The following is a 23,205-nucleotide window of genomic DNA, read 5'->3' as shown; positions in this document are numbered from 1 at the left end:
ATAATAATAATAATAATAATAATAATAATAATAATAATAATAATAATAATAATAATAATAATAATAATAATAATAATACTAATAATAATAATAATAATAATAATAATAATAATAATAATAATAATAATAATAATAATAATAATAGTAATGATAATAATAATAATAACAAAAATTGTTATTTGTAATAAATAGTCAGGTAAAAAAGCAATAATAAATCTTGAATTAGCAACTATCTTTCAATGTCTGAAAAGCAGAACTGCGACTTTTTATTGAGTGAATGGCTAAAAACGTGTCTTTTATGTTATTTTTTGTTGGAATGGTTTGAGACGTCATTGCGTGTGGCAGCGTCGGGTGCCTTCTGAGTGGGTGCTTCTTTTAGCATGCTGTGTTTTTTATAATGTGGTGCATGAATCGTGTTAATAACGTAAATTTTGTCTACTTAGTAACCAGTTGGTGGTGAGTTGATTCTCTGCTTAAGTCATCTGCAAATCCCGTTTCTTTACCTGCGATGTGTTCTACTTTAAATTGGGATAGAAAAAATCTGTCCACGCAGCGTGTTAGTCGGTGTTGATAGGTTTTGTTGCCACTGATTTTTTTAGTGCTGACAGTAGTGCTTGGTTGTTGGTTTGTAGTGTAAGCTGGGACCCGAATGGATAGTATTTGAAGTGCTCTAGTGACCATACAACTGCTACTAATTCTAATTCATTTATACTGTATATTTGTTCGTTTTTATTCAGGAGTATAGTTGCATATGCTTTTGGGTGCCATGCTTTTGCTGGTTTTTTTCGAGGCATGCTCCTAATCTTTCTTTGCTTGCGGCACATTTTACTCATCTTTCGATGTTTTTGTTGAAGTTTTTGTTTTCAACCTACGTTTTGATTGCGTCTTTTTTCCCTGATTGCGTTTTTTTGTTTTTCTTGCCAATTTAGTTTTTTGCTTTTGTTAGTAAAATTTGTTAAAAGTATTTGAGGTGGTGGGTGATGATAGTGTTGCTAGATTTGGAATGAGTTTTTTTTTAAGTGATGTATACTTCCTATGGATGATCTTAGCTGTTTTATTGTTTTCAGAATTTCCAATTGCAATATTGCGTCTGTCTTTTTCTTTATTGGGGTTATCCCCTCCGAGTTGATTTTGTATCCTAAGCAGATTTTTTCTGTGAGTTCAAGTTCGCGTTTGTGTAGATTTATAACAAGGTTTGCTTCCTTTAGCCGTTTTAGAGTTTTTTTTCATTTCTTCTGCGTGTTTTTCTTAAGTGCCTTATTACAATGAATTCGTCATCTAGGAATGCGTTTGTGGAGTTTAAGCCGTTTAACGTTGTGTCCGTCATTTTTTGAAATGTTGTTGGTAGATCTGTAAGACCATAGAAACATTTTAGGAATCTGTATAATCCTATTGTGTTGCCTCCAATTATGTTGAAATTGCAGTGTTTTTGAGTTTTCTGGTGTAGTGGAATTTGAATACAAGCGTTTATGAGGTCTATATTGCTGGTGCATAGACTGTCATGGATTTTTTTTAAGTTCTGATATTCTGGTTGTTTTTTTTGTCCATAAGATGGTCTATGCTGTGCATTTGATATTTGTTCTTATATATTGTATCATTTAGTTTCTTTGATCTTAATGCAATTTCTATCGTCTGGTGTGCTTTTACCGTGACAACTCCAGGTTTTATGAAATGTTCGTCTGCGCCTTCTGTTAAATTTTCGGTTTGTTTTTATTCTATTAATTTTCGTAGGTCGTTTTCTATTTTTCCGGTTGTGTGTAAGGGTATGCGTCTTCCTTTATATTGTGTCCGTTGGAATGCTGATTCGAATGATAAGGGGGTTTTATGATTTTTTAATTGGCCTTGTCTGGTGCAAAGGCGTGAGAAAATGTTGAATACTCATTTAGTTACTCTTTAGTGCATGTTTCAAACACTAAATAATTTGTTCTCATTTTTCGCTAGTCTTGGTGTCATTATTAGGTGTAGACCTAATTTGTCCATGATGTCTCATCCCATGAGGTTCAATGTGTTGATGTCCAAAAATTGAACTGTGCAATGTTGTGCTGTTGATGATCAAAATCTTTTATCTAGCTGGAATTTTTTAAATATCTATTTTGTTGTTGTTAAACTATCTGAAGTCTCCTAGTGATTAGTCTAGCGGTTTTACTCTGTCTCTGTTGATATTTTGATTGCAGGCCGTCTTTATGTTCATGAGGTGTTTTGGATTACCTTTGTCTGCTATCCAGTATGCGGTTTTGTTTTCTCTGTTTCTTTTCATTCAGAAATCTCCTCTTTTTGATTTGTTGATTTATGATCATTTTTCTTGCGTAAACTTCATGTAATTTATGAAAATGACGTGTTGCCATCCTTCCATCATTTCCCTGATGTATCATGTTGCTTCTGGGTCTATTGATTCTTTTCTGGAGTCTTGTTCTGTTACTGTCTCTTGTTCGTTTATGTTTCTAATTTTCTGTTGCTATTTGTTTGTGACCAATTGGTTTTGTCTTTGTGTTGGTTGTTGGTTGTTGGTTGTTGTAGTATTGATTTTGTCGTTTTTGCTGCATACGTTAATTCGATCTGGGTGGATTTTCTGATTCCCATTTTTTTGGGGAATGTCCAATTTTCTAACATATCCCAAATACTTCCTTCTTTTCCGGACAAATGTTTAGGTGACCGGATAGGATTTTGTTCCTGCAACGTCCTGAGCTTGACCTGATTGTGGGTTTGGAACTAGTGGCGTTCTGTTTGTTCTCTTGATGAATTGCATATCACCATTCCATGGTGTGTTTGTGCTACTGGACGATTGTGATATGTTCATTTTAGCTGGTTTTCTCTTGCGGGCTAGCGCATTGTGTATTGTTTCGCTTGGTCTTTCGTTCTCTTAAAGTAGATCCAATTGGGTTTATTGATTGTTCATTCCTTGGATGAAAATGCTTCTTACAAGTCTTTCTTCGAGGTGATCCCAATTACATAGTGCTGCTTGTTTCTTGTTTGAGTGAAACTCTTCCAGAGGTTCTGCCTCTATTCGTCCGCATCTAAAAAACAGAAATCGGTCGAATGTTTCAATTTGTGTTTGTACTAATGCTTCTTGTAATTGCTCTACTAGTGCGCCAGTTGTGCATTTGTGTAAGTCTGTGTGAGGGAATCCTTGGTGAAATTTGTTGGTTGCTTCGGCGCCTAGTGATAAATAGATTAGACCTATTGATTTTGTGTCAGCTTCTTCCCAGGGTTGTGTTTTCTACTATCGGTCCCTTCTCCTATATTTGCACGTGTTTTGCCAGTGGATCATTCTTTGGTCATTTCTTTGCTCTCTCTGCTTTCTCTCGGCTGTTGTCTTGCCAGGTAGTGCTGGTTCGTAGTGTGACACTGCTCGATAATATAATTCTTTGTTCTCGGCTTGGTGGTAGAAGCTTAGCTGCTTGTGCATTGTCTTTGACCATAATTGCAGGACCATAATTTACATTTGATAACCATTGATGGCAGTCTAATTCTGGCTCCGGTCTTTTTTCCCAAAATAAGCTTACTCTTAGTGGGAAACAACCCAAAGTTGACTGCGCCATGGTATGTAATAAATACGCAGGTAATAGAGCAAGAATTAATCTTCAATTAGCAACTATGTTTCAATGGGTAAAAAACAGAAATGCGACTTTTATATCGCGCATTATGCGGTCACGAAACAAGTACCAATTGTCACTAGACTTAAATGATACAATTTTATGAGTCACTTGACACATGTGTAAAACATTAAACAGTTGGTAACACTAACGCTTAGATGCAGTTTCAATCCTAATGGATGGAATATACATAGACATGCGTAAACTAGTAATAATTGTGGTACTGGGTAAAATGTTCAAAATCAATTGCATAATTGCAAAAGCTCTTTTTCGTTGCTTCCACGCATTGACTTTTTGGCAAACTGTGGTCTCACAAATTTGTTGACTCTTAGCGTCTTTCCAGTTATGTCCCTCAGCGTATTAGTCAGATAACCCAGAGACCCCATAGTAATGGTACACATACCATAATTGGTGACTAGCTCCTCTAAACGAACACAATGCATTCTAGTGCGTTTGGGTTATTCAATTTGTAAACTCAAGTTTCAGTAATATTAAACTGGAAAAAAATCTTCCATCACCAAGCTAATTTCTGCTTCCGTACATAGTCAAGACAGGGGCAAAATTAGGAGCTCGAGTTTGTCTCTGCATCCTCAACATTTATCTTGAAAAGCGAAATTTTTAAGAGTATACAATGTGGGCTCTGATGTATTAAGTGCCTATTGGAGTACCTCAGAACTCCATTCTAGGTATTTTGCTCTTGTGCATTTCAATTAACAATCTACCTGATATCTTGGAGCTTGGAGGTTCCCCATCCGTTCATCGTCACTGAGGATTAAAATTTTGGACAGGACGTGATTTGAAATTCACGATGGCCTAGAAGAAACCGAAAAATTAGGCTGATGCCAATGAAAAGCTTTTGGCAAAGTTAAAAAGCTCGAAGATAATATTACAGGTCAAAATCATGGTTTCAGGATGCCTACAAGCCAAATGAACAAATCAGAAAATTTAGAACGACTTACGGCAAAAAAGCAAAAACGTGACATGGAAAGCTTGGCATGTAGAGGAACCGCTCAGAAAAACCATCTAAGTGTTATATTTGAGAAAACGCAAGAAAAGATCAAGTTGACAATCTTCATTAAGCTAGGCCCATGCAAGTCTCTAACATTGCCAGTCAATTCATATGGTTTCTACTGGGTATCAACAAATCGTGCTGAACTTCACCTACTGCAACGATTACAAAAAATATGTGAATTGGATTACTGGAAACTAATAAACCAATTACATCGACAAAGTTCGATTACTGAAAGTTTTGTCTCTACCGATATTTACATTGAATCTTCCTACTATGGAATATTGAACAAAAAGTGGTCGAAGGTCAAAGAAAGTCAAATTATTAACAAAGAAGATTGATATCAAAGCTTGCGAAAGACTGTTAGAAAAGGAATACTAGAGAAAGCAGAAAAAAACAATAACTGTTAATTAAAAAGCCCAGATTGGAAACCAGAAACAAACATTTCCCAGCCAAAGCCTCAAAAAAGTGAAATGATATAACGGAATTAGTTGACGGAAGAAATACGTTGGATACTTTTAAGAATTGATCAAACCAACATCTGATTGATGAAAATCTAAAACTTCGTTTTAATGGGGAATCATTCCAAAGCTGGTTTTGGCATTTTGTCTAATTTTGAATTGTTTTGTTCGAGTATTTTGATGAAGACTCATATACCCGTGAAATTTTTCAGATTTTTCTGGCCTAGCGATATCATAACAAAATTTGATTAGCGACATTTTTGCTATTATTAGCTCAGCTGGTAGGGTCTTTGTCTGGATTAGCAGATCTCTCGCTTTGTCATACTTTTTGCGTAGAAAGCACACCTTTATACCCCAGTTAATCTGTCCGTTAAGGCGTTTTAGGTTTTTTGCAGATAAATTTTGAAAAAGAAGATTGCCGAAAATGATAAGTGTGAAAGCACAACTGATTTTAGAAGAATTCGCGCGTTCAGGGGAACTTGATGTCTTATAGGGTAAATTGATCTTATAGCATGAGCCATCTTTTTCAAGGTTTTATTCAGCTGCTCCTCGAAACTAAGATTCCTGTCAATTTGAATACCAAGATATCTGCAGCTTTTTTGTGTTGTGAGAATTTCGTTTTTGTAAAAAATAGATCCGAAATCTGAATTATCGCGCGAGAAAAAGATTAATTCGGTTTTGTTTGTATTCAAAGTTAATTTGTTCATCTCTACATATTCTTCTGTTTTCTGTAAATTTTTCGTGACTTTTCCATGTAAATGTACTTTTCCATTACTTTTCCGTGACTTTTCCATGTTTCAATCCCGATGTGCATCAAGCGCGTCAACGGCGACTGTTTTCCGGCAATTTGACGGCTATGTTTGATAGTGTCGTATAAAATCACAAGTTCGCGCAGCTGCCACGGAAGTTACTCATGTTCAGATGTTTCCTAGGTTTTTGTCGGTGTTTTCTGATTTTTGTGCTTCAAGGGAGAGCGGGGTTGATCCCCTGTCTCTGATGAGATTCGCTCACAATAACGCAAGACTCTGTGATGCTTCTGTTGTATCTACTCAGATGCGGCACATTACTTAGCATGTAATTAGTACGCTTCGAGAACACGTGCATTCGTTTCCATTGTCAGGTGCTATGTATCGACACTAGGTAAAAATGATGGTAACCAAAATACCAGAAATAGATCTATTTTTTCAACGTCATATTTGCGGAAATATATTTGAGAGAGTCCATGACTCATGCTAACTTATTGCATTTAAGATAGAGAATGATACGCTTCATTCTTATCCAAAATAGAGCAGGCAAAACCCGGCTTGCCAAGTGGTACATGCCGTTTGCAGATGACGAAAAGCAAAAACTCATTGAAGAAGTTCACGCTTTAGTGACTGTCAGAGATGCAAAACATACCAACTTTGTAGAGTTCAGAAATTTCAAAGTGGTCTACAGACGATATGCTGGCTTGTATTTCTGCATCTGCATCGATATTTATGACAACAGCTTGGCTTATTTAGAAGCTATTCACAATTTCGTCGAAGTACTAAATGAATACTTTCATAACGTGTGCGAGTTGGATCTGGTATTCAACTTTTACAAAGTGTACGTGGTTGTTGATGAAATGTTTCTCTGCGGGGAAATGCGCGAAACTAGCCAAGGGAAAGTTCTAAAACAGCTGCAGTTCTTACAGACTCTGGAATAATATAATCTACATTAAAAGAAGCAGTTTTCCGTTAGCAAATTATCATTTGAAGTGTCAGCTAACTAAGCCTTTACAAAACAATTGAAAAAGATTTTTATAGGCATTTGAACAATGCTGATAACGTAAAGCTGCTTCACTTCAAAATTCTATTCCAAATTGATTTATCACTGAAGTTCAAATCATTAGCAATTTCTATGTATAATGTCGTGTCTTAAGTTATTGTAATTATACCAAAAACATGATGATTGCACCCAAAGTTTGTAGTTTTATATTTTGCCTGAATGCCGCGTCTTTCGTACTTTTGCCTGTCAAGTTGCTGGCGCGATAATTGATGTAGACAATATCATTGAAATTTGAAAATGTATCCTGTGTTTTGTTTCCAAGGCTGCTGGGCACTCAATTTATGCCGAGTCAATTTAGGCCGAGTGAAATATGGTGGGATTTTTTTCAGATGTTTGTGGTAGAAGATTTTTTAAATTAACTTGAACATCTCAAGAATGCAGAATAAAGTATTGAAGATTCTGAACGATTTGACCTCATCTGATCAAAGCTCAGAAGTAAGCGATGCTAAGAATTCCATGCAGTCAAAATTGTCTCCCATTCGATCAGGTGGCGAAGCAGATCAGTTGCATGCTTTTAATCAGCGATTAATATCATTTTGCACCTCGAAATGGTTCGCAAAACCGCTGTCCATGTCACCAATTGTTTGTGCTCAATACGGATGGAACTGCGCTGACGTCAATACGTTGCTGTGCTCGAGGTAAGTTTGAGCATTCCGAAGGTATTCTAAGCTTAATGGAATCAACTCGGTTCAAATCAGAAGTTTTTGTGAGCTTGTTTTGCAGCAGTGAACGCGTAAATGGAACCCAGATCAAATCTGTAACTTATGTGCACCGAAATCACCAGCAATTTATAGGAGATCAATTAGACGAGCGGAAGAAAAAAGACTAAGCTTGTCAGAGAAAAACTTCAAAACTTGTTTGTTAAAGTTAATTTAATGCTGCATGATGTAAATCCAAAACCAAGAGGTAGTGACGTGGTTCTCAAATTGAAGAGGCGCAAAATAATGGCACCTCTGACATTATACAGTCTGACAATGTACACCATTGAAATATTATTCTTAGTATAATCTTAGAAATCTTGAAGTAGTTTAATATTCACTCAATCGAAATAGGAGAGGATTGAATTGAATATCGCAGATTAATGATCATTTTTATAGGTAAAAACTGCTAGAAAAGATTAATCTAAATCTTAACTAGGCCATACACCTAAAATAGTTTTATTTAATATCTGAAAATTGGTATGAATAACATAGTTTAAAATATGACATTACTCCCGTTAAATATCGAATGAAAAACGAAACGAAAAATTTGTTGTTTCTTATGCTTGTCCGCAGTTCGCTATTTCAAAACAGTTATGTCGATGTCTGGTTGCTGTTGGCCAATAAATGCCTGAAAAACTGCTGAATTCTATTCCAATGAAAAAATTTTTACCACATTTTTTCTCCGCAGTTAATTCTAACTAAATGCCGCCTTTGGGTAATCAAGATTTACTGTTGTTACTTTGGAGTGACTTTTGGATGTAAATGCCTGCTTCAATTTTCTAACAGATGAAACATGGCCCAAACCCGCTGAAACGAACTTCCTAAACGCTATCTCATTTTAAACTTATATGGAAGTCAAATATCAATTCACAGCCAATGGTTGTGTTTGCTACTCCAGCGTGAAATTCCAATTGAATTAAAAAATATCCCCATCCAGACAATTGTGTTTTGCGAACTCAAATAAAAACAGTGTTTTAAACCGCTTTTCATGCGCCAGCGGCTGAACTTTTATTCAACTGACTTCCAATTGTGTTATACTAATCACTCACTTTTTACATAACGCAATAAAAGTTTGAGTAATGAAATTTGTAAAAATTGCGAACTACGAAAATTTTTTCTTGGCGTCCGTTACATTTTTTCAGCTGTTGGGAAAAAGGCACAAAACCATTTAATTCCATTTTTTTCTAATTCTATATGAAGACGCATATTCAGAAGGAAATATTTCCGTCAAAGATGTGTCGAAATTTTGACTTACATGTGATTTTTGAAGATCAGGGAATTTAGAAGTTGTCTATAAATGGATGAATATTGAAAACTATATTTGTTAACTTGCTGCTTGATATTCGGGAGAATAATTTGAGCTACTCTAACGCATTTGAAGTTTTATAAGCATCTTATTTTAGCCAAAGGCTGACTTCAAAATTGTTTGCTTTCAAGGTTTATAATTGGCTCTGATTGAACTGTAAAAAATATATGCTCTATGGTCAGGCAAAATTTTCGAAGCTAATTGTCACGGTGAGAATATTCAACTGGACAATTTTTGGAAACTGCAAATTTTTCCAATTTTTCTATTAGAAACTAAATATTTGGAAGTATACCTACAAGTTTTTTAAGTAAAGTTGTTTATATGGTTGAATTAAATTCTTGAAGCCTATTGTAATTATTCAGTGGAACATATCGTCTTTCAAGAGATTAAATAAAAAACGTATTATTCATTTGCATTTAATTTACTTACACGAGTTTCCTAAACTGTGGGAATGCCGTTGAAGGTAGACTGATTCTATCTAAGTTTGGTGGATTGTTTTAATACTTTTGTGATATAGCGTTTATAAAGCGTAGAAAGGTGGGCAATGCAAAAGAAATTAAAAATTTCAAGCCTCCTTTTCTCGAGAAATGAAAAATTTCGAAAAGGCTCTTCAACGATCAGTTGTTTTTCGAGAGCTTTTCAATGTTTCGTCTGGAAAAGATTTCGATCGGCCAAAATTGGCTGTACAAAAAAAATACTGAGTAGCATAAAAATCTTATACCCCATATTAATTATTGTTATTTGAAACTTTTATATCTTAGGGAACAAACAAAATTTTGTGCGCTCTCCGTCTCTCTCTTTCTCTCTCTCTCTCTCTCTCTCTCTGCCTCTATCTGGACATCTCAGGTCCAAGTGAGTGAGCGGAATTATTCCATTGAAGTACATATGATGTTGGTTTTGGTAAACGCATTGCACAACAAATGCGTTAACGGTACTGCAATTCTCAAGCTATCCTTGATGATTTTTTTCTTGATCATATAGTTGAAGAAAGTATAAACGGTAAACACACAGAATCTAGATAGAAGAGAGGTCTTGAAATAATACATAGATAGTGTAAACATTTTTGGTTATCATTTTTTCGTTGTTTGATTTTTAATTGCATATCAAAAAGCCTCTTTGCTCGAGTATATATAATGGGCAAGTCGCTGTTATATGCATGAATTTTAGGCACTTGTTTTAAGATTAGGAAAGTAAGTGAGCGCGAAAAAGTGCGATACGCTCCATTTTTGGTATATAGGTCGCTAGTTGTCGCATTTTACAGTGTGCGAATACTAGCGACAAGTCTAATAGACTATAATCCTTTGATCTCGTCACTCTTTGCCGCACGTTTGATGTCGGCGGCTACCACTCTTTATGAGACTTTTTCAGAAAAGTTTTTAATTGAGGGATTTATGGAATTATTAAGTCGGATTCATTAATAACCAAAACAGTTTAAAAATTGAATAATTAGTACCCAAAACGTAACCACTGAGATGACGAAGGAGTGGTACAAATTGGTGCGAAAATCAGTGACGCGATTTTGGGATTAGTCGCCGATTTTCGCAATGCTGTTGTCGTTAGAATTTGTTGCCGGAATTAGCTACGAAGGAACGGCATTGTCACTGGTCGATGATTTTCGCATTGTCGCTGTTTTAAGCAAATTTGCTAAAATAGGAAAAACCAACTAAATGTCCGCGAACCAAAGTCAAAATTAAAGCAGACATGTCAGTCTTGAATTACGTAGGTCTGTGAAATTAATAGGGATAATTAGGTAAAACTGAAAATTTGTTAAGGATCTTTTTAACAATGGATTCAAAAATAAAAATCAAACTTAAAGAAAACTTCTGAAAATAACAAATTTTTATTTAAGACCAAAGAAAGCTGTCAGATGAATTTTGGTTCGAAAACTCGATGGAAAGAATTATTGAATAAAATTTTCCAGCCAATGAAAAGAGAATTTGTTATGAACTCTTAAAATGCTGTTGCGTTTGTCTCAATTAATGAACTTGCGCCCGGAATGATTTTAGCGTGGATATCAACATCTAAGTTTCAAACAAAAAATTTTAGCGCAAGATTCTGCTCTAAAGCATTGTTTTTATAATTAATCGTGTAGAAACTTCTTGCGTATTGTATTGAAATAATTTATAACTTAGCCAGAGTTCAAAGTTAACCCGCTGTAAATTCGATCTTCCTCAAATTGAACGACGACGTAGTGGCTCACTTTACGCGATTTCCTGAATGAGTAGAAAGATATTTATTTATTCAGCTGTGAGGAGAAAATTGTTCTGAAGGGTGACAAATCAGAGGAGGACTATGTTGCCCTTATTCAGTCAGGAGGTCACAACCCAATATGCAAGTGGGCATCAAGCCCATTATCTCCAACTCTCACGTACAGAATAGAGGATGTGAAGCTTTTGCTTGCTGCCAACTTGAACAAATTGAAAAAATTATCAGAAAGTGACAATTTTATTGCGGAAAAATTTTGGGGCGTGGAAACTTTTAATAGTCCGGAATATGAGGATCTTGAGGAGCAGCGAAGTGCATTAGAGGAAAGAATAATTAATTTACGTGAGTAAAGAGTTCTTACTTCTCCCTCTCGGAGACAGACCTTTTAAACTGCAAATCAGTTGACACGCATTTCGTGGATCCGATCAGATCATCTATTCTATCACTGCCTTCATTTGTTTACTAGGCTACAGCAATAGCTGGCGATATTATGATCTTTTTGGCGTTTTGCTACTCGAAGAGGCGTACTGGTTTTTACCATACCAAGAGTCATTTTCATAGCTGAGAAGCTGTAACCTCAGCGTAGCTATATTGCGGTGCTCTTGGTTTTTTTTTTTACAATTCAAATAATTTGAATTGCATTGGTGAGCTGAATTTTTTAAAGATTGTTCACACTTTGTTGTCAATGAGAAGTCAAATTGGGGTAGGGATTTTGATCACGCGGAAGTAGTAAAGGGAGAGAAAGGCGTATAGTTTTAAGGCGTGATCTTTTTTCAAACTGCTTTAAAGTGAAGTGAGACATTGGTGTTTAAACAGATTTATGGTTTGTGAAAGGGAATATTTTCTACTTCTGTTTTCACTGCCTTTCTCTTCATTTTCTGACGATTACTTTTAAAAGGTTCTATTTGTGTCCGAATAATGCATAGTTGCAGTTGTTTAAACATCGCAAAAGGCAACTAATGGTTTTTCAAAACTAGGAGGCTATTTGTTATTACGGATTATAAGCGTTTTTTTTGGATTTTGCCTGTTTAATACCCGCCGTCAGCCTCTCAATGGCTATTATTTAAGCGCTCTCCTTTTTACAATTCAAAGAATTTGAATCGCAATGGGGCGCTGTCTTTTTTAAGATCTGTTCACACATTTTCTTGATTTTTGAAAATAAATTGGAGTAGTGATTTTGGTCACGCCGAAACAGGAAGTGGAGCGAAAAAGCGAGTGGTTTTGCGGTGTGACTTTTTTGTCTCTATTTTTAGTTGAGTGAGAAAACGGTGTATGGACAAATATTTGCTTTCTCGCTAATGGTTTTTTTGTGCACAAAAAACCACTAGCGAGAAAGCAAATTTTTGTTCATACGCCGTTTTCTCACTCAACTCTAAAAATAGCCAAAAAAAGTCAAGCAGCAAAACCACTCGCTTTTTCGCTCCATATCCTGTTTCGATGTGATCAAAATCTCTACTCCAAATTGATTTCAAAAATAATGATAATGTGTGAAAAGATCTTAAAAAAGTAGTGCCCCATTACAATTCAAATTCTTTGCATTGTATAAAGGAGAGCGCCTAAATAATTTTTGCTCAGATTCTTACTGTTTTTTTCGATTTTGTTCTGGGATTTTTTTCTAAACTTTTTCCAATCAATTAATAGTTCATTTTATGTCTATTTTTGTTTCGTCAAATCCTGCTGTGTTTTTTACAATTCAAAGAATTTGAATTGTATTGGGGCGCTTTTTTTAAGATCTGTTCACACATTTTCTTGATTTTTGAAAATAAATTGGAGTAGTGATTTTGGTCACGCCGAAACAGGAAGTGGAGCGAAACAGCGATTGGCTTTGCGGCGTGAAATTTTTTTGCTTTAAATTTCAAGTAGAGTGAGAAAACGGTGTTTGAACAAAAATTCGCTTTCTCGCTCGTGGTTTTTTGTTCACATGCGGCAATTTCACTTTGATTTTACTGTTTTTTTTAATTTTTTGGATCGGGTTTTTTTTCTGAATGGTTTTACCAATCCATTCATAGTCCGTTCAAGGTCTAGTTTTCTGTTTAGTAAATGAAAATTCTTTGAATTGTACGTCAGGACTTGTCCTGCTATGTTTTAATTCGCTTTATCATTTGATCAGTTTTTCGCTTTACATAAGTCACGTTTTTCATGATTGACTTCTGACTTACTTCGCTCACTATTTCATCTGAATAAATTTTAATTGCTTTCACGTTCTGAATTACGTAATGCAGTGAATACGGTCATAGTCAAAAGATCCGTGATAAACATATGAAGTGACGCCCGGTCATTAGGGCATAATGCATTAGGTTATCAAAGTTCATTAAAGCGATTGCTAGCTGGCGTCAGTATTATGATTAATAGCCTTCAGTCAAGAAGCTGAATTAAGTGTTATTTTATAATTTAACCGAATATGCAGAATTTAGACACCAAATAAGCCACTTTGAAACTTTTCTCTCTCCATTTCTCTCTCCATTTTTTTCTTTTTTTCAATCCCAATGTGTGTCAAGTGGGTCGACGGTGGCTGTTTTCCAGCAATTTCCCGGCTATGTTTTTGTATTTTTGTTGTTTTGTTTTTAGTCTCATTAATGATAGGTCTTAATGACTCTGTTGAGGTACATGTATTTTACTGATTTCAATTGAAATATAACAAATTTAACACTAGCTGTTTTCAAAAATATTATCTCTTTTGTTTTTTTTGCTTTTTTATCGTTTTTTATTGCACACACTTAGTCGTTTTATGGACAGCTTTAATTGGCTCTCTTATGAGTCATGTGTTGATCAATTTAAATGTTTTCATTCCTAACTAACGATTTTCACGGCTTTGACGCAACTTACTTTCAAAAGTTATTAGTTTTTGTGGCCTTTGCCGCTTTTCTAATTGCTCTGAATCTCTATCTCTTTCGTGGCAGTTTTGAGTCTTGTAGTCGTTCTTGCAATTTTTCGCTTGACCGATTTTTCGTATGACCCATTTGACTTTTCGCCCTCAAAAACAGGATAAGCAGGTAAAACTCGGAAAGCATTAAGTTCTCTTAGAGCCCTACGCCCAACCAGTCTCTAGTAATGGGATTCACCAAAATTGATTTGAGGCGAGAATTTCATAGTGTGAAGGGCGGTTCTTAATCTTAAGAGTTTGAACACCCCACACTCAATCACCCTCTTCACCAGTCCACCCTCGTCCACCTGGCGGTTTAGACCCCTTCTTGTTCAGCCCTCCATACCCTACCCCTATCACTTGACGTTCCCACTTTTCACCAAATTTCTGCTCAATTGTGTAATTATAGTTTCTTTCGCTGATTTTTGCTGGAGCAAAATTTATTTTTTGCACTTCTTATTCGAAATGAAGTTTTTCCGTACATTTTTTATCGATTTTTTTCTCATCATTGCTTTTTTAAATGCTGTTTGTCCATGTTGATCTCTTTAAAGGTTTTCATTCCCAACTATCGTTTCTGACGGCTTTTACTTTTAAAATTATTGGTTTTTGTCGTTTTTTAGTTCTATCAATTTGTCTCATTTATGATAGGTCTCATTCGCCTTTTTATTAAGCATTTGTTGACTAAGCTAGTTTTTGCAATTCGAAACGAAGGTTTTTTTGAATTTCACACGACTGGTTTTCAAAAATTATGATCAATTTCTTGACATTGCGATTTTTTGTATTTGTTTTTGTTCTTGTCTCTAGGCTCTCTCGTGAGTCAAGTTTGAGTCTTTTTTATCGTTTTACCTCCTATCTAACAATTTTCACTGCGGACACGATTTGTTTTAAAGTGTTGATTTTTTAAATTGATTTTATCTGTTTTTGCCATTATTTGTTATATGGTGCTTAGTCATTAATGACTGTTTTCCATCGCTCTCTACTAAGTCATAATTGAATCCACTTAAGGTCTTCAGTTTATTACTCATAGTTTTATTGACTTGACGTCGTTTTTCTTTCAAATATTTGAAAACTTTTGATTTTTGCCTGCATTTGTTTTAACATATAATACTTATTTTTTAAATTTGATTTGGTCTTTTGATTTGTCACTGTAATTGTTATCTCATTCTTTCTGGCATTAATGATAGTTTTCCATTGCTGTCTACTTAGGCATAATTGAATCCACCTAAGGTTTTCGGTTTATTGATAATTTTTCAGTTAGAGACCGTTTTTCTCTAAAGTTTTAGAACTTGATTTTTGCCAGCATTTGTTGCTACTTTTGTTACGTGTTCCACCATTTGTTTTCATTAATGGTGATATTTGTTTGCTATCTATGGATAGTCTGATGGAAGTTGAAGAGTTCAAGTTGTTAATGCTTGTTTCAATTGCTTTGATGCCAATTGTTCTCAATGAAATCGTTAAAAAAAAGCTTTTCGCCAAATGTTTGTGTCCATCTACTTTGTCTCTCAGTGGTTTTCTTCAATAGTTGGCATTTGCTGTTCAAACTCATTGTGTAAATATCCTTGGATGTTGGGGGCATAATAAATTCAAAAACCTTGTTTTTCGTGAAGTGAAATAAATTAAGTTTTTTTAGATTTTTCTATTGTTCTGTTTAATTTTCTTGACGTCTTGATAGATGATTTGTTTATTGTCGGAGGTTGTTGTTTTAATGGGGCTGATAATGAAGAGGGATTCATTTTGTGAAATTTTTAAAATTGTAATTATGGACTGGTCAGGCTATGTTTTTTGTGTCTTTTTCAGTGTCTTTTTTACGCTTAGTTTCTTAACTTTTTTCGTGACCTAATTTGCTCTCATTCAGAAATTGTTTCTTGCTAAAAACAAATTTGATTCTAAGATAAATGGCGGCAAGGGTCTGAGAGCTGAGTGGTTAATGCTTTCGATTCTTACGCCGAGGACTGGAGTTCGAACCTCTTTTGTCAAAACTGAGTGACCGGTTTCTCGAGTTTTCTTTCAATTTCCTTTTCTTAAGTGACTTTTTCAAGCTTGATTTGTTTTCCGAATAATTTGAACTGCATGCACTCAACAAATAAAGTCCATCGCTAAAATAGAACTGATCATGATCGATGTACGTACATAGCCCCCACGGAAGGTTTCATTGACTTTGACGGTACTGATCTTATTAGTGATTTTGTGACTCTGCTAATTTTTGTAATTGTTTTTGTTCTGTCTCTTTAATAATGAGTCAGGTTTGAGTCTTTTTAATTATTTTATTTCGTTGCTAAACGTTTTCATTAATTTGACACAGTTTGTTTTAACAGTTTTGAGTCTTTTTAATCATTTTGTTTCCTAGTTAATCGTTTTCATTAATTTGACAAGTTTGTTTTAGCATAAAATACAGATTTTTTAAATTTGATTTGTTCTGTTTCTGTAATTTTTATATCATTTTGAAGCTAGCTACGAGGAAAATGAAACTGATGTTGGTTGGATACGGAATTTGAAAACGAACGTGAAAAGTCCGTTAATATTTTGAACTGTTGAACAAATCAGATGTGACGTGTGAACATTATTGAGTCTGTGAAAACGCAATAGCTTACACATTTTTAATTGCTCTCGAACAAAGTATGAAGCAATTATTGTATTATTTTCTTTTTTATGCAAACCGGTTTCTCGAGTTGCCTTTCAATTTTTTCTTTATTGACTTTTTCACGCTTGACTTGGTTTTTTTGAATAATTGGAACTTCATGCACTCACAAATTTAGTCCATCGTCTCGATCGATGTACATTCATAGCCCCCACGGAAGGTTTCATTGACTGTGACGATAGTGATCTTATTAGTGATTTTGTGACTGCTTATTTTTGTAATTGTTTTTGTTCTGTCTCTTTAATGAGTCAGTTTTGAGTTTTTTTAATCCTTTTATTTCCTAGCTAAACGTTTTCACTAATTTGACAGTTTGTTTTAACAGTTCTGAGTTTTTTATTATTTTATTTTCTAGCTAAACGTTTGCATTAATTTGACACTGTTTGTTTTAACATAAAATACAGATTTTTTAAATTTGATTTGGTCTGTTTCTGTAATTGTTATATCCTTTTGAAATTAGCTACGAGGAAAATGAAGCTGATGTTGGTGGGATACGGAATTTGAAAACGAACGTCCCGTGAAAAGTCGTTCAAGTTGAACAAATCAGATGTGGCGTGTGAACATGGAATTGAGTCTGTGAAAACGCAATTGCTTACACCTTTTTAATTGCTCTCCAACAAAGTTTGAAGCAATTATTGTAATATATTCTTTTTTATGCAATTTCTCCAAATTAAGTCCATCGCTAAAACAGAACTGAACCTGATCGATGTACGTACATAGCCCCCACGGAAGGTTTCATTGACTTTGACGATACTGATCTTATAAATGATTTTGTGACTTTGCTTATTTTTGTAATTGTTTTTGGTCTGTCTCTTTAAGGAGTCAGGTTTGAGTCTTTTTTATTATTTTTTGCGTAGCTAAACGTTTTCACTAATTTGATAAAGTTTGTTTTAAAAGTTTTGAGTCTTTTTAATCATTTTGTTTTCTAGCTAAACGGTTTCATTAATTTGACACTTTGTTTTAACGTAAAATACAGATTTTTTGAATTTGATTTGGTCTGTTTCTGTAATTGTTGTATCCTTTTGAAACTAGCTACGAGGAAAATGAGACTGATGTTGGTGGGATACGGAGTTTGAAAACGAACGTGAAAAGCCCGTTCAAGTTGAACAAATCAGATGTGGCGTGTGAACATGGAATTGAGTCTGTGAAAACGCAATTGCTTACACCTTTTTAATTGCTCTCGAACAAAGTTTGAAGCAATTATTGTAATAAATTCTTTTTTATGCAATTTCTCCAAATTAAGTCCATCGCTAAAACAGAACTGAACCTGATCGATGTACGTACATAGCCCCCACGGAAGGTTTCATTGACTTTGACGATACTGATCTTATAAATGATTTTGTGACTTTGCTTATTTTTGTAATTGTTTTTGGTCTGTCTCTTTAATGAGTCAGGTTTGAGTCTTTTTTATTATTTTTTGCGTAGCTAAACGTTTTCACTAATTTGATAAAGTTTGTTTTAAAAGTTTTGAGTCTTTTTAATCATTTTGTTTTCTAGCTAAACGGTTTCATTAATTTGACACTGTTTGTTTTAACATAAAATACAGATTTTTTGAATTTGATTTGGTCTGTCTCTGTAATTGTTATATCCTTTTGAAACTAGCTACGAGGAAAATGAGACTGATGTTGGTTGGATTCGGAATTTGAAAACGAACGTGAAAAGTCGGTTAATAATTTGAACTGTTGAACAAATCAGATGTGGCGTGTGAACATAATTGAGTCTGTGAAAACGCAATAGCTTACACATTTTTAATTGCTCTCGAACAAAGTGTGAAGCAATTATTGTAAGATTTTCTTTTTATGCAATTTTTCTGCCTGACCGGTTTCTCGAGTTTTATCTCAATTTTTTCTTTATTGACTTATTCACGATTGACTTGGTTTTTTGAATAATTTGAACTTCATGCACTCACAAACTAAGTCCATCGCTAAAACAGAAGTGATCCTGATTGATATACGTACATAGCCCCCACGGAAGGTTTCATTGACTTTGACGATACTGATCTTATTAGTGATTTTGTGAGTTTGGTTATTTTTGTAATTGTTTTTGGTCTGTCTCTTTAATGAGTCAGGTTTGAGTCTTTTTTATTACTTTTTTGCGTAGCTAAACGTTTTCACTAATTTGATACAGTTTTTTTTAACAGTTTGAGTCTTTTTAATCATTTTGATTTCTAGTTAAACGTTTTCAATAATTTGACACTGTTTGTTTTAACAGTTTTGATTCTTTCTAATCATTTTATTTTCTAGCTAAACGTTTTCATTAATTTGACACTGTTTGTTTTAACATAAAATACAGATTTTTAAAATTTGATTTGGTCTGTTTCTGAAATGGTTATATCCTTTTAAAATTAGCTACGAGGAAAATGAAACTGATGTTGGTGGGATACGGAATTTGAAAACGAACGTCCCGTGAAAAATCCGTTCAAGTTGAACAAATCAGATGTGGCGTGTGAACATGGAACTGAATCTGTGAAAACGCAATAGCTTACTCCTGTTTAATTGCTCTCGAACAAAGTGTGAAGCAATGATTGTAATATTTTCTTATTATGCAAGTTCTCTGTGTGACCGGTATCTCGAATTTTTTCTTTCAATTTCTTCAGTGAATTTTTCACGGTTGACTTTGGTTTTTGAATAATCTGAACTTCTTGCACTCACAAATTAAGTCCATCGCTAAAACAGAACTGATCCTCATCGATGTACGTACATAGCCCGCACGGAAGGTTTCATTGACTTTGACGATACTGATCTTATAAGTGATTTTGTGACTTTGCTTATATTTGTATTTGTTTTTGGTCTGTCTCTTTAATGAGTCAGGTTTGAGTCTTTCATCATTTTATTTCCTAGCTAAAAGTTTTCATTAATTTGACACTGTTTGTTTTTACATAAAATACAGATTTTTTAAATTTGATATGGTATGTTTCTGTATTTGTTATATCCTTTTGAAATTAGCTACGAGGAAAATGAAACTGATGTTGGTGGGATACGGAATTTGAAAACGAACGTCCCGTGAAAAATCCGTTCAAGTTGAACAAATCAGATGTGGCGTTTGAACATGGAATTGAGTCTTTGAAAACGCAATAGCTTACTCCTTTTTAATTGCTCTCGAACAAAGTGTGAAGCAATTATTGTAATATATTCTTTTTTATGCAATTTCTCTGCGTGACCGATTTCTCGAGTTTTCTTTCAATTTTTTCTTCAGTGACTTTTTCACGGTTGACTTTGTTTTTTGAATAATTTGAACTTCATGCAATCACAAATTAAGTCAATCGCTAAAACAGAACTGATCCTGATTGATGTACGTACATAGCCTTCACGGAAGGTTTCCTTGACTTTGACGATACTGATCTTATAAGTGATTTTGTGACTTTGCTTATTTTTGTAATTGTTTTTGGTCTGTCTCTTTAATGAGTCGGGTTTGAGTCTTTTTAATCATTTTATTTCCTAGCTAAACGTTTTCATTAATTTAACACAGTTTGTTTTAACAGTTTTGAGTCTTTTAATCATTTTATTTCCTAGCTAAACGTTTTCATTAATTTGACACTGTTTGTTTTACAATAAAATAAAATACAGATTTTTAAATTTGATTTGTCTGCATCTGTATTTGTTATGTCTTTTTGAAATTAGTTACTAGGAAAATGAAACTGATGTTGGTGGGATACGGAATTTGAAAACGAACGTCCCGTGAAAAGTCGTTCAAGTTGAACAAATCAGATGTGGCGTGTGAACATGGAAATGAATCTGTGAAAACGCAATAGCTTACTCCTGTTTAATTGCTCTCGAACAAAGTGTGAAGCAATGATTGTAATATTTTCTTATTATGCAAGTTCTCTGTGTGACCCGTTTCTCGATTTTTTCTTTCAATTTTTTCTTCAGTGAATTTTTCACGGTTGACTTTGTTTTTTGAATAATTTGAACTTCTTGCACTCACAAATCAAGTCCATCGCTAAAACAGAACTGATCCTGATCGATGTACGTACATAGCCCCCACGGAAGGTTTCATTGACTTTGACGATACTGATCTTATAAGTGATTTTGTGACTTTGCTTATTTTTGTAATTGTATTTGGTCTGTCTCTTTAATGAGTCAGGTTTGAGTCTTTTTAATCCTTTTATTTCCTAGCTAAACGTTTTCTTTAATTTGACACTGTTTGATCTAACATAAAATACAGATTTTTGAATTTGATTTGGTCTGTTTCTGTAATTGTTATATCCTTTTGAAATTAGCTACGAGGAAAATGAAACTGATGTTGTAGGTATATGGAATTTGAAAACGAACGTGAAAACTCGTTTCAAGATGAACAAATTAGATGTGGCGTGTGAACATGGAATTGAGCCTGTGAAAACGCAATAGCTTACTCCTTTTTAATTGCTCTCGAACAAATTGTGAAACAATTACTGTAATATATTCTTTTTTATGCAATTTATCTGCGTGACCGGTTTCTCGGGTTTTCTTTCAATTTTTTCTTCAGTGACTTTTTCGCGTTTGACTTTGTTTTTTTAATAATTTGAACTTCATGCACTCACAAATTAAGTCCATCGCTAAAACAGAACTGATCCTGATCGATGTACGTACATAGCCCCCACGGAAGGTTTCATTGACTTTGACGATACTGATCTTATAAGTGATTTTGTGACTTTGCATATTTTTGTAATTGTATTTGGTCTGTCTCTTTAATGAGTCAGGTTTGAGTCTTTTTACTCATTTTATTTCCTAGCTAAACGTTTTCATTAATTTGACACTGTTTGATTTAACATAAAATACAGATTTTTGAATTTGATTTGGTCTTTTTCTGTAATTATATCCTTTTGAAATTAGCTACGAGGAAAATGAAACTGATGTTGTTGGTATACGGAATTTGAAAACGAACGTGAAAACTCGTTTCAAGTTGAACAAATTAGATGTGGCGTGTCAACATGGAATTGAGCCTGTGAAAACGCAATAGCTTACTCCTTTTTAATTGCCCTCGAACAAAGTGTGAAGCAATTACTGTAATATTTTCTTTTTTATGCAATTTCTCTGCGTGACCGGTTTCTCGAGTTTTCTTTCAATTTTTTCTTCAGTGACTTTTTCACGTTTGACTTTGTTTTTTTAATAATTTGAACTTCATGCACTCACAAATTAAGTCCATCGCTAAAACAGAACTGATCCTGATCGATGTACGTACATAGCCCCCACGGAAGGTTTCATTGACTTTGATCTTATAAGTGATTTTGTGACTTTGCTTATTTTTGTAATTGATTTTCTGTATCTTTAACGAGTTAGGTTTGGGTCTTTTTAATCATTTTATTTGATAGTTAAACGTTGTTATTAATTTGAAACAGTTTGTTTTAACAGTTTTGAGTCTTTTTAATCATTTTATTTGCTAGCTAAACGTTTTCATTAATTTGACACTGTTTGTTTTAACATAAAATACAGATTTTTTAAATTTGCTTTGGTCTGTTTCTGTAATTGTTATATCCTTTTGAAATTAGCTACGAGGAAAATGAAACTGATGTTGCTGGGATACGGAATTTGAAAACGAACGTGAAAAGTCCGTTCAACTTGAGCAAATCAAATGTGGCGTGTGAACATGAAATTGAGTCTGTGAAAACGCAATAGCTTACACTGTAATATATTCTTTTTTATGCAATTTATCTGCTTGACCGGTTTCTCGGGTTTTCTTTCAATTTTTTCTTCAGTGACTTTTTCACGTTTGACTTTGTTTTTTTAATAATTTGAACTTCATGCACTTACAAATTAAGTCCATCGCTAAAACAGAACTGATCCTGATCGATGTACGTACATAGCCCCCACGGAAGGTTTCATTGACTTTGACGATACTGATCTTATAAGTGATTTTGTGACTTTGCTTATTGTTGCGGCTGCTCAAGAATCTCAGCGGAACCGATATATCACAGCCTGGTTCTCGAGTTTTACGCCGGCCTGGTTCTTCACTGGGTTCGATTGACTAACGATCTCACAGAAATAATTAGTCGCTCGGACGTATTAAAGGACTGTAACTTTAATTTTGTTGATTGAAGTTAAGAAAATCCTTAGTGACAATCTATGTTCAATCTGGTGCTGAAGTTTGTAAGGCTTCAACCAGTAGCTAGTATTGTTGCAAACTTCTCGTTAAGTAAGCTCAACTAACTTATAACCCGCAAGATCTTAAGATCTAGCAAAACTTAACAAGAAAGACTAAAGTTGTTAAAGAATCAAATTTTAGTCTATCTGAGAGCCAACTGCTCTTGGTAACAGTTTCTAATGGTTCTAAATACAATACGGTTTCACTATTCAAACAATTGGGTTAAAGTAAATAATCAAATATTTATCATTTATAACATCATCATAACTTGTTTCTGATTGGTTAATCAAGAAAATGATTTATGTCATTGTTTACATAGTAAATGTCAAATTACTGCAATATTTACTTTTGTTGACATAAGCACGGATGGTTATTACGTGGCTCTAAATGCCTCAAATGTACGGTATTTGACCTTTAATGATCATCTAAAGTATCATAAAATAAACAACTTAAGAAATTTAACAATAAATAACAAAATATCGAAAAATGCCAATTTTGCACCATTTAAGTGCTAATAGCCACACTTGTGGGTATGATGCAATAATGTTCGTTGGGTCCATGAA

The 23,205-nt window shown here is 34.2% G+C and overlaps 2 protein-coding genes across 2 annotated transcripts in view; both read left to right on the top strand.

Annotated features, from left to right (window-relative positions):
- The window catches only part of LOC142337102 (zinc finger C3HC-type protein 1-like), a 211,863-nt gene that overhangs the window by 148,416 nt on the left and 40,242 nt on the right, over positions 1–23,205 (top strand). Inside the window, exons 2-3 of the mRNA XM_075386185.1 lie at positions 7,205–7,510; positions 11,125–11,426. Of these exons, the coding sequence (XP_075242300.1) occupies positions 7,248–7,510; positions 11,125–11,426 (565 nt within the window). The 5' untranslated portion in view covers positions 7,205–7,247. The remainder of the gene's footprint in view (positions 1–7,204; positions 7,511–11,124; positions 11,427–23,205) is intronic.
- LOC142337101 (AP-2 complex subunit sigma) lies at positions 6,294–7,121 on the top strand. Its single transcript, XM_075386183.1, has one exon. The coding sequence runs from the start codon at positions 6,322–6,324 to the stop codon at positions 6,748–6,750; it is 429 nt and encodes a 142-aa protein (XP_075242298.1). The 5' UTR covers positions 6,294–6,321; the 3' UTR covers positions 6,751–7,121.

Source organism: Convolutriloba macropyga, chromosome 3 (genome assembly GCF_964194025.1).
Source record: "Convolutriloba macropyga chromosome 3, txConMacr16.3, whole genome shotgun sequence".
NCBI classification, from domain to species: Eukaryota; Metazoa; Xenacoelomorpha; order Acoela; family Convolutidae; genus Convolutriloba; species Convolutriloba macropyga.
Note: the sequence above shows the minus strand (reverse complement) of the source record. Positions and strands in the feature narration are given on the sequence as shown.

What these genes read in the sequence shown, in the direction of transcription:
- LOC142337101 (XM_075386183.1), top strand. Translation starts at nt 6,322, where the DNA reads ATGATACGCTTCATTCTTATCCAAAATAGAGCAGGCAAAACCCGGCTT.